The sequence below is a fragment of the Felis catus genome, chromosome D3, assembly GCF_018350175.1.
Source record: "Felis catus isolate Fca126 chromosome D3, F.catus_Fca126_mat1.0, whole genome shotgun sequence".
NCBI lineage: Eukaryota > Metazoa > Chordata > Mammalia > Carnivora > Felidae > Felis > Felis catus.
In genome coordinates, this window is record NC_058379.1 from 40494855 (window position 1) to 40507225 (window position 12371).

Consider the following 12371-nt stretch of genomic DNA (forward strand, 5'->3'; position numbering starts at 1 on the left):
TCCTGACTGAGTGGAAAGAGCTTTGGACGTTCAAACCAGTGAGCCACTGTGTTTTTAAAAATACAGAAATTCACCCAACGACTCCTTTTGTGTTCCTATCAAAATTCGAAAACAGCCATAACAACTTCATTGTGCTCTTCACTCAGAAGGAACTTTGCACTTGAAAGACATGAAACGTTTTGCAGAGCAGAACATTCTTTGAAAGCTCTGGGTGGAAGAAAGCACTTGCTTAAGGAACTTAATTGAGAGAAACAGGGCAGCCGGGACAGGGCTGCCTGAGTTCAAAGGCACCGCTTTTAATCCCAAACCTTTTTAATTTTCCTTAACTTTTATTTCTTTCTGGGTGACTAAACTGCAAACTTCTACTCATCTACTGCCAAGTAATTTTTCTTAAGAAGGTGGATACTTTACAGGATTCAGAGCCAGGAGCCCTCTATCAGGAATGCTGGTGGTATGGTTTTGTGTAGGTAAAAACAGAGGCACAGGAGAGGTCACTCTGTTTTGTGTGTGGAACAGACTCTGTCTCTGGCAAGTTTGCTGCGATTGAGAAAAAAATAAGGCACTTCTTTAAGTCTGGAAAATGCAGTGCCTCTGGCAATACATGATCTTGGAGAGTGAAGCCCAGTGTTCTCACAGTTGAGATTTGGTGTTAGTAGAACAGCCAGACTGCAAGTTGACTTGCAACTTGCAATGTCAACTGTTGCAAGGAGAGGCATCCAATTCACACACCTGCGTCTGCAAAGAAAGCTGAGCTTCAGGAGATGACATTTAACATTCAGGGGGATGAATAAGAAGAATGCAGAAAAGGCCGACTGCAGCCAAGACGTAAGTGGCTATTGGAAGAATCACGTGAGCAAAACTGTTCTTCCTTTCGCTCCAGTACAAGACATCTGTACCATGGCTTTCAGACTTTCACACTATGTGATTCTTTTTTTGGCCCATTTGAGAGTTAAGGATCTTATAAAATGACCAGCTAAAATACCTTCAACAGAAGTAATTTCTTGAAAACAGCAAACAATGAGATGGGCCAGCTTGTTTTTGACTGGTCTACCTTCATAAAATGAGTGGCCAGAATCACACCATATTTGATTACGCTGATCATCCTAACAACTAACACAGATCAATAGTGCAGCCACCTTTTTTTCTAAAGCTTTATTTTCTAGGGGAAAACAATGGATTTGTTGTGATGCAAAACAGTATGGTAGATCCTCAAAAAATTAAAAATAGAATTACTGTATGATACAGTAATTTCTCTTCTGGGTTTTTATGCAAAACAATGGAAAACTCAGTCTCAAAGAGATATTTGTACACTCATGTCCAAAGAAGCATTATTCAAAATAGCCAAAAGGTGGAAGCAACCCAAGTGTCCATCTACAAATGAATGGATAAACAAAATGTGGTATATACAGAAAACGGAGTATCATTCAGCCTTAAAAAGGAAGGAAATTCTGACATATGTTATAGCATGGAAGAAGCTTAAAGACATTTTGCTACATGAGGGGCGCCTGTGGCTCAGTCAGTTTAGCGTCCAAATGTTGGTTTAGGCTCAGGTCATGATCTCACAGTTTGTGATTTCGAGCCCCACCTCAGGCTCTATGCTGACAGCTGCCTGGAATTCTCTCTCTCCCCCTCTCTCCCTCCCTTCCCCCTCTCTCTCTCTCTATCAAAACTAAACTGTAAAAAAAGGCATCATGCTAGGTGAAATAATCCAGTCCTGAAAGGGCAAATACAGTATGGTTCCACTTATATGAGAGAGCTAGAGAAGTCAAATTCCATAGAGACAGAAAGTAGAATGGTGGTTGACATAGGCTGGGAGGAAGGGGCCGAGGGGAGCTGTTTAATGGGTACAGTTTCAACTGAGAAAGCTGAAAACATTCTGGAGACGCATGATGGTGATGGTTGTACAACAATGTGAATGTACTTAATGCCACTGAACCACACACTTAAAAATGGTTTAAGTAGTAAATTTTATGTTATGTATATTTTTTCACAATAAAAAATAAATAAAAATATTAGATCAAGAGGTCACCTTAACAAAAGAGTACTGGGGCACCTGAGTGGCTCAATTGGTTAAGCATCTGACTTCCGCTCAGGTCATGATCTCACAGTTTCTGAGTTCGAGCTCACATTAGGCTCTTTGCTGTCAGTGGCTGAACCCTCTTGGATCCTCTGTCTCCCTCTCTCTGCCCCTCCCCTGCTCTCTCTCTCTCAAAAATAAACAAACAATTAAAAAAAAAAGTACAGAGTAGGCAACAGGCACATGACGCTGCCTTCAGCAGACTTATATTCTCTGCCATTGTTGCCTGCCTGCTCTACGAGCTAATGAAGTTTTTTGTAAGTGTTTTAAATTACTTCAGGCCCACACCTCCCCTTGCCCCTTGTCTGAGAAAGAATTCACTGGTCCTCTGTTCTTCTCCACCCCTCCCACCTTCCATATGCCCTCACCTTCATTGTCAGGGTCAACCAGAGATGTCAGAGCCATCTGGTTGAAAACCACCGATTACATGAATATCCTTATAAAATGCTCACACTGAATCTGCGAACAGGTTGTCTTGTATCCTCTTGGTACAAGGACTGTGGGAAGGGAAATTAAAGGTGCAGAGGAGAATGGTACCAGAGAACTCTAGAACTGTGAGCTGATTTTGCCCCAAAGGCTTTGTGTCAAATGGTAATAATGACCTTTCGATCAAGAGACGGGTGAATGAGTCCTCACCAGGGGAAGGAGTTTTAATTTTAAGAGGAACCTAATGACATTTTGGTTTGCTTTCAGAAAGTCTTACTTCGTAAACGCTGTCCCTAGAAAAAAATGTGGTTATGCAGGATTCACAATAGGCTTGGACCAGGTTGGGTTGCTTTTGTTTCCTGGATTTTTAAGCAAATTATGCAGAATTCTTTCCTTACCCCTCAGCAACCTGAATATCAGAATTCGAGCCATCCCAGCTTTGTGGAGGAAGTTGGACTCTGGACATTTTGCTGGCTTTCACAGCTACACACATTGCTTCTAACATTTCTCTAGAGATGCTTTAATATTGTATTGAACAAAAATGAGAGAGCCATGATACGTATATAAGAGCTATCGCAACCGATATGCTTGTGTCAAGGGCCTACCCCCCCCCGCCCCCCGCCAGACAGAGGGTAGGACCCCCTGCTGCCATACCCATGAAGAAAAGTAGAAATGCTCTCGCTTCGAGAAACAGCCTTGAACTCAATCTTCCTTTCTCCATTCCTCCAAGCTTCCGCAGGTTCACTCGATCCAACAGCGTGACGACAGCCGTACAGGCCGACCTGGACTTCCACGATAATCTGGAAAACTCTCTGGAGTCTATAGAGGACAATTCGTGCCCCGGCCCAATGGCCAGACAGTTCTCCCGGGACGCGAGCACCTCCACCGTCAGCATCCAGGGCTCAGGAAACCACTACCACGCCTGCGCAGCCGACGACGACTTCGATGCGGATTTTGACCCTTCGATTCTGCCTCCCCCGGATCCCTGGATTGACTCGATCACCGAAGACCCCCTGGAGGCCGTCCAAAGGTCGGTGTGCCACCGGGACGGCCACTGGTTTCTGAAGCTCCTCCAAGCAGAGCGGGACCGCATGGAAGGGTGGTGCCAGCAGATGGAGCGAGAAGAGCGGGAAAACAACCTGCCGGAAGACAGTAAGTAACGCCCGCTGCGCACTCCGCACTTCCGGCGCTCGCGCGCGGGCTGAGCGGCGTCTTTAGGCTTGGCGCTCCCTTCCCTACCGGTTCCGGTGTCCGGCCCTGCAGCTCCGCACCCCGCCGCCGGACGGGGTGGGACCGCTGGGCCATTCCCGCTGAGGGTCCAGATGCCCCGCGCTGCACGATAAAAAGAAACCGGCTGGGCGGGTGTAACACCTTCGCCAGCTCCAGCCCCATGCCCTCTAGCTCTAGATCTCTTCTCTGAAAAGTACCGAGCTCAACGTGGTGGGGGGCCAGCTCGAGTTCCTACAACCGCTCCTCTTTCCCAAGAGGATCCTGAAATGGGTGCTGATTCTTAAGGGATTGACAGTAATTCTGACGAGTGTCCAGGGTCACCGGTGCAGGTGCACTGGGCATTTATAATCTCACAGTTTTATTACTTTCCGTAACGTACGATATGAAAACAAGGCCGATAATGCCTAGGCCAGTAGGGACCAGGCTTATTCAGATTCATAAGCCCGTTTAGCATGCACTTTCATTGGTTTTAGGAAGGCAAACCCTCAGCCACTAAGTTAACACAAATTTCAACGTAACGGGTTAAAGTAAATGATGAATAAATAAATGATGGGGGCCGTGCACACTGTTATTCTCAAACTTGGCTTTTTAACACAATAATTCCTATTAACAAATGACAACAAGGGGCGCCTGACTGGCTGAGTCCATAGAGCATGGGACTGTTGATCTCAGTGTCTTGAGTCCAAGCCCCTCATTGGGCATAGAGCTTACGTTAAACACACACACACACACACACACACACACACACACACACACAATTGACAACAAAATGACCAGGTTACCTCAATTCTAAGGCATGTTTTCCACATTTTTAACAACTCTGAAATTGGGATATAGTTTATAATCAGCGTGTATTTCAGTGTTGTGTGTTTATTTTCCTCTGAAAAACAATTATCAAATGAATGGTGGATCCTCCAACTGATGATATTTTTGAATCAAAGAAATTTAGGCATTTAGGGGTAAGCATTTAAGCCTATCTTCATTTTTGCGTGGTAACTACCTAGAAGAGTATTGTTATGATGTGACTTTTTAGACCTATTTTTTAAATCATTTAACTTTTTCTCATAAAAAATATAAAACATGCGCAAAAGTAGAGAGTTTAGTACAATGTACCTATCACCCAACACCACTGGCCAGCCTCATTTTCTTATCTTCCCCCATTAGTCATTTTTGCTGGGTTATCTTAAAGAAAGTCCAAAGCATTGTGGCACATTACTATGTACCCACTGATAAGGATTTTTTTTACATAATCATCATACATTATCATCCCTAATAAAAATATCAATAATTTCTTTATAATTAGACCTTGAGCCTATGTCTAATTGTGGTAAATAGACTTGCTAAATGAACCAAACTAATTGTGTCACGAGGCAGTGAGCTTTCCATCAAGGAAGTATTTTTTATGAAAACTGAGTCTGGAAAAGAATAATTAGCAGACTGTGGGATTTCCTCCCTGTGTCTTGCTCTCAGCTCTTCTCTGCACTCATTCCTCTTGCCTGAACCCTATCAACTGGCTGACTAGCTTATTTGTTGCCTTGATGAGCAGGTTAGAAAACCCGTAAGTAGGTTTCTGAAACGTTCCTCATGTTATAAGTGCAAACAACTTAGCAGTGGGAGAGTAATCTCCTTGACAGTTGCCCCTAACCGTTGATGTCACTCCAGGCTCACCTGAATGTTGATCCACAAGCAGAATTAGCTTTTTGCCCTGGTGACAGGAGAAGGAGGCACCACCCAGCAGCAATGGATGGTGTGGGTTTCAGTAAGGAAGTCTTAGCAGTAACATCTTCCTCCCTTCTTTTCCCTTGGTGGCTATACCCAGAGTTGATTAGATTTTCCTAGGAAAAATGCTGGTGTCTAAGGAGCAACAGCCTCTGATGTATTTATTGCTCAACAGAACAAGCTAATTTTCAGATTTCGGTGCATTCACCTCATTAGTTCAGGACTCATTCTAGCTTCCTGGTTGACTTCCTATAGGACCCAGGAAAGTCACTCATGTGTTTTCTTCCCATCTAAGACTGGATCTACTTCTCTCAACCCAGCTTTATAGTGATGCACAAGGACAGTCATGGTATAACGATTTAGGAAAATCTTCTTCAACACTAAAGGAGCCCTGACAACAAGTTACCACGTTTTGATACAAACACATGTATTTGAAAGGTGACAATCTTGTCAGAAAACCAGGTTCTCATTGTGTGTTCAGGATCAAAGAGAAGCATTTCGTATTTTGAAATGTGCACTCTTGGAAAAGTCCCAAAGTAATGAACATGAAGGAGCAACCCATTTATTCACTGTTACAGAATTTTACTTCACATGTTACTTAAAGCACTGATTTATAAATAGAATTTAGCAAATCCATTCCATAGGAAGGTATTTTGCTATAATGAGATTTCTTCTAAAGAATAAAAACTGCTGTCTTTGTCCCTGAAGATCCCACCATTAATAAGCTATACTCCTTACGGACATTTTCTTCGCAGTAGAGATACATTTTATCAAATCTCCACTTTATTTTGCAAGGTTGCTGCCTGGGGGGAGGTGTGAGGGTCATGGTTGCAGAACAGACAAAGATAACTAGGGGTGGGAGTATTTCTTGGTACTTTCTTTTAAAAGTACTCAGCTGGATAAATTAGTCTTAGATGGCAAGTATGCGGTGAAACCTGCTTCACTGGGGAGTTGGTCTTCCTTCCTTGTTTGAAACATATGTTAATATCAGAAACCCCTTCTCTAATTAAAAATAGTTACACTCAGCAGCAATAAATATAACAGAACAGTGGAGGTGATGGTCTGAGTTCTGTCTGCTCAGCGTCCACTGTCCCTTGGACCAAGGTCCCTAACAACCCCCGATCTCAAAAAAATCCTAGGATTTCTAGAATACAGTTTGAAAGCCAATGGTCTGTAGTGAGGAGTCCAAATTATTAGTTTTTTTAATATAACTTTATAACTTTAGATCAAACAACTAACACAAAGTTTAGATGAAAATGCCTTTATGCATGCTTTTGTAAATGTACAAAACTGATTCAAATCCATAACATCTATTCATATAAGCCCATCTCGCCTACAAAATATGGCTCTCCCTTCAAGTCTCAGCTTGGGCCTCACCTTCTGGAAGTCTTTGCGGAATGCCTCCCCTCAGGCTGAGTTGGGTGTGTCTCCCTCGTGATTCCATAATAGCCTGTATATCTGTCTATCAGCTCTTTCCAACATTATTTTACAGTAGTCTATGTGTCTCTCTCCTCCACTGAAAAATGAGCTGAGGACAAATTATTCTTATCTCATTCATCTTTATAGACACTGCCCTTCTGGTGGTTCCTGGTACCTAGGAGGGGATCAGTGAATATGTATTTGAGTCTGGGAAATATTTTGGAAATTCTGTGTTACAAAAGTATTTTACCTTGCAAAATGTTTGTTCTTCAGTAGTTACAGAATTTTCAATGAGTAATTAGAAGTCGTTGTTGCCAAAAGTAGGAAGGGGGCGGGGGGATCCTTGGTGAGATAAAGAGCCCTGCCGATCAGAACTAGGGTTTGGCAGAGGGAGAGGAACACCTGGCATAGAAATGGTAGAACCCGGGGTGCCTGGGTGGCTCAGTCAGTTGAGCGTCCGACTTCAACTCAGGTCACGATCTCACGGTCCGTGAGTTTGAGCCCCGCGTCGAGCTCTGGGCTGATGGCTCAGAGCCTGGAGTCTGCTTCCGATTCTGTGTCTCCCTCTCTCTCCGCCCCTCCCCCGTTTATGCTCGATCTCTCTCTGTCTCAAAAATAAATAAACGTTAAAAAATTAAAAAAAAAAAAAAAAAGAAATGGTAGAACCCTTCTGTGTCGGTCAGCAGGATGATCTGGAGGAATCCTGTATGTCCTGTCCAGTTCTTGGGATGTGATTCCATTCGACAAGCACTTGCAAGCTTTATCTTTCAGGCCCAGGAGCTTCAATTCACCAGCATTCCAGAATTCTGAATAGTGCAGAGGTAACTCCACATGCCCAGGTCAAAGAGTCGCCAATTCCAAAGGAGGCAAATCCAAATCAGTGAGGGTCTGACCAGACGGCCATAGCCACCCTCCATGGGAAGAAGGGAGAACAGAAGCACATGAAAGAATATTCATCTTGTCCTTACAATACCCCGGGCAATGGGCTGGACACTGACAGGTGTTTTATTTGCCCTCAAAACAGCTCTCTGGCAGTATCTTGTCCAAGGTCACAGAACACAGAAGTGTCTGATGGAACAGATACAACATGAATAACATTTGACAAGATAATGATACTCTTGTGTGTCACTCAGTGCTGTCCTCTAAAGCTCTCCATACATATCTGTCCCTCGCTCCTTGGCAACCACAATTCTGTTCTGATAACTGGGACTGGAGCTGCGGAGAGCCTTTGTTTTACGCATTCTCTATTTTAACCTTTTCTTTTTTTATAAGAGGCTCGGTGAGGAAGAGAGGCCAAGCCTGTCTGGTAGGCACAGCCAATTTCTGAGTAACCAGCTTTAAAAAAAAAAATCTGTGTACACCCAGAAAAATAGCTTTGACAAATGAGTCAAGCCCAGATATATCTGTCTCTTGGCCAAGCCACCTTATGTGTTCTTTGGGTCCCATACAAGGCGGTACATTCAGGGTACATGACGAAGGTGGCTCTCTGACAAATCCCTTCCAGGATACGTAGTCTTCAAAATCATCATGGAAGTGTAAGTAGAATAGAGTGAGAGAAAGGAAGACTCGGACCATACTTGCTTAATTTATTTTCTGAGGCACTGGAATGATCCCAATTCTTAAATACTCAAAAATGTTTGGTGGATATACTTAATGCCTCTGAACTGTACACTTAAAAATGGTTCAGGGGCGCCTGGGTGGCTCAGTCAGTTGAGCATCTGACTCTCGATTTAGGTCATGATCTCATGGTCATGGCTCCGGGCCCTGCATGGGGCTTGGCGCTGGGCGTGGAGCCTGCTTGGGATTCTCTTTCTCCCTCTCTCTCTCTCTGCTCCTCCCTTGCTTGTGTATGGAAGGAAGGAAGGAAGGAAGGAAGGAGAGGAAGGAAGGAGAGGAAGGGAAGGAGGAAGGAAGGAAGGAAGGAAGGAAGGAAGGAAGGAAGGAAGGGGGAGGGAGAGAATGGTTGAAATAGTAGGTCTGATGTATATTTTATCACACACAAAAAATCCCACCCTCCCTTCCAAAAAAAGCCTACAGCAGCTGAAGGTACTGGAATAAGCTACCTATCATCACATTCACAGTCATCAGGCTCATAAGAATATAAGGTGTTTTTGTTACATTTTGTTTAAATGTAAAATACACGGCGTTCCTGGGGGATAAAAAAGAAGTTGGAAACAGAACCTTCTCACTCAATGGGAACGTGAGGTATAGATGCAGGGTGGCGTAGTTGCAGTAATGTTTCTTGATTAGAGAGTTAAAAAAAGAAAGGAACCATCCGATTTTAAATACTTTTTCAGTTCTCAATTATTTTATGATGCCATTATCCTGAGTCTGACAGCTGCTTCCTAGGGACGTTGTTTTTGGCATTCCAGGACTGGAAAGCACTTTCCTGGTTTACCTGAAGCGGTTAAACGCGCACGACCAAGGGCGGCATGAGGAAAGGCATTTGTGGTTGCCTGGTAGTGTCGTGTTATCTTTGAAAAGCATAACTATAAATTCTCTGGGTGTGTGGAGCTATTATGTTCCCTGATAAAATGAAAGCAGAGCGAGGACTTTCGTTCCTGTTTCCAATGTTCATCCCTAACAGCCGATTGTGGGGTTTGGGGCTTGGTAACAAAGTAATGACAATCTGCAGTGAGTGAGGTTTCCTCCAAGCCCTGGCAGCTGACAGAATGCTTGTTCCCCCAGCTCTTGAAGTAAAATGATACAAGCTTTTCTCAGACAATGAAGCCCTTGTGTGGAACAGCTGTCTCGGGGAGATGGCTCAGTGCTATTTGACAGTGGCTTGTATGTTACATAGATACGTCTGGTATTATCTGACCGGGAATGAAATGGCCAGATGGAACCAAACGCTCCCGACTAGGAATGCAGTCTAGCAATGTGGGTTAAAAACAGAGGCTCGGGTTTCAGCGGCCCTACGATGAAATACTGGTTGATTGTACTTGGAAATCTATCTTTGCCTCCTGAATTGTGGACAACTTATATGTGGAATTTTCAGGCTTTATCTGAAATAAACTGATAAACCCAGAGCGTGTGCAGGAGGCAGATTAATTCCACTTTAATTTTGCCTGGTAACAGCATCCAAGTTAGTGAAACTTGGCCTTGGGTCCCCCAGAAGGCTTGTGAGCCTTGGCAGCAAATGCGGGGCTGGAAATGAAACCTGAAAAGGGGTTTGCCTGGTTTCAGGTTGAGTTACGGAAGCTGTGCACAGTCATCGCTGTGACCGTCTATCGGTGCCATCACCAGGGTTACTCTGCCCAGGTGCCTGTGTTGTGTCCCGGCAGCCTGTGGGTGGCAAACAGAGAAGCTCTCTCTCTGATTTCTGCAACTCATCTGCCTCAAGCCTTATGTATTTCTAAGCAGGACGAGGTGGGTGTATTCTAGCTCCTTTCTATTTTATTCTCATCTTACTTTTGAAGTGACCTTCAAAAATTCCCCCCTGCCCCAGGATCCCCCCACACACACCCATACACATATATGCATGTGCGAGCACATATGTGCACACACACACACACACACACACACACACACACACACACACCCTGCATAGTCTCTTTTTTAAGGTCTGGCCACCCTGAAATTAGTGACCGCAGAGGAAGTGGCAGTAATGAAAAGGAAATCGTGTATAATGTGCCTTATGTTTAACCTTCTGGAAGGCTCAGTTCAGTTTGCTCTGCACAGCACTGGGCACAAAGAAGAAGGTTTGGGGGCCAGAAGGACATTACAGAGCATCCTTTTGTGGGTGTGTTGCCCTGGGAGTGGTCTCAGGGCTGAGGAGGGTGCTGAGGCATGGAGAGGTGGAGTGTGTGACCTGCAATGATCTTCTGTTCTCTAGGCCAGTGGGATTCCATCATTCCAGACTGCCTCTGTGCTGCAGAGAAGCAGGGATTCCAGAGAGGGACTGAGGCAAGATCTCTGATGGTTTTCTCTAACAACAACTATTCATGTGGGATATAATTGCAACGGACTTCAAACACAGCATTCAGTTCTTTTCTTCTGTGTTACCAAGAGAAACGTTTTATAATTTCATTCTGTTCCGTTTTCAAAGGCTCAAGAACTATATTTTTCTATGGGATGTGTATACTGCTATTATTTCATGGCTGTTGTAAATCGAGATATGGGTTGAAGTATAACCATCGCTTACGAGTAAGACTCTTGGATTATGAACTGGGAGAAAAAAATAAAGTTAGCTGAGCTTTTGAAACCTTGCTCTTTACAAACAAAGCAATATTTTCTTCCATGTTTTAACCCTTTGGAAGCTTTTAGCTTATGAGACTATTTCTACTTGAGAATTCTCTATTCATTATTCCCTGAGTTTTGGCTCCTTTAAAAAAAAAAAAAAAAAAAGAAGCATTCTTGTAAAATGCCGAGCAAGCACTGTCAGCCAGGAATGAAACAGATCCATGTTTTCTATGGAGACCTTTTGTTGACAGCAGGTCTGGATCACAAATGTGTTTGAGAAGCAGCTGGGCAATTGGTTGGAGAAATTCTTTTCAGGGAGGACACATTTGTAAATAAGAATGTCTCTACATGAATCATCCCAACTTGAAATCACACAGATTTGGTGTGACAAAGCCACCTAAATTTCAAGTAAGTGGGTGGATCCACTTTTTACGGATTCCTTTTCCCTCTTCATCCCTAAAATCTACAACGTTGGGGGTGGGGGAGAAGCCAGGTGAGTGAAAAGAAGTCAGAAGTTGAGGATAAGGAGGTTTAATTCATCCACAGACACATTCATCTTATTCCAGATGGCTTGGCTCTTCCAGCCTAAATCGGCCCAAATAGTGTTGTAAACAGAAACCCAAAAGGAATAATAGCCCAGCTAAGACTATATTAGCTAATTAATTAGTCAGGACTGTAACTTAAAAAGTGATGCCAGACATGGTCAAAACCTTAAAGAATCAGCATGTGTAAGGTCTGGAATGCTGCAGCTAATTTGTTTTTCTAGTTAACAAAGACTTTGTAGACGAGTCTATTAGTTTCAAAACTTATTCCTTGAACAGGACACCAAGAATTACATGGGCACAGTCCGTGCCATTTGAAGGGCCTGAGGTCTGGGGCGCCTGGGTGGCTCAGTCAGTTGAACATGCTGCTGTCAGATCCTCTGTCCCCCTCTCTCTCTGCCCCTCACCCACTTGTGCTCTCTCAAAAATAAATAAAACATTTAAAGAAAAAAAGAAAGGCTTGAGGTCTGGTTAGAGAGTCAGACATATAAATAGATCATGCTGGAAAGAATGTGGGAAGGGCAGAGACAGCTCTCTGCATGGGAATCTGAGGAGCAGTGGGGAGCGAGAGGGGAAAGGAGATAGGGCTTTCTGGAGGAGGTACACCTGAGCAGGGTGGGGGCTGGGGGGGAAGGGCTAGCGTAGGAGGCATCCTCAGCTTGGTGTTTAGCTTGAGCAAGGGCTTCGAGAAGAGAGACAGCTTTTGAATTTGGGCAACTGGTGACCCAGAGCACTGAAAGGGTGGGCAGAGGTAAGGCTGAACAGGTGGGCCATGC

General features: G+C 44.0%; 1 protein-coding gene across 13 annotated transcripts in view; it reads left to right on the top strand.

Annotated features, from left to right (window-relative positions):
• The window catches only part of DLGAP1 (DLG associated protein 1), a 1131601-nt gene that overhangs the window by 1099367 nt on the left and 19863 nt on the right, over window positions 1-12371 (top strand). For all 13 annotated transcript variants that reach the window (XM_045042034.1, XM_045042033.1, XM_023241780.2 and 10 more), the window contains one exon: window positions 3234-3655. In XM_045042034.1, the coding sequence (XP_044897969.1) occupies window positions 3234-3655 (422 nt within the window). The remainder of the gene's footprint in view (window positions 1-3233; window positions 3656-12371) is intronic.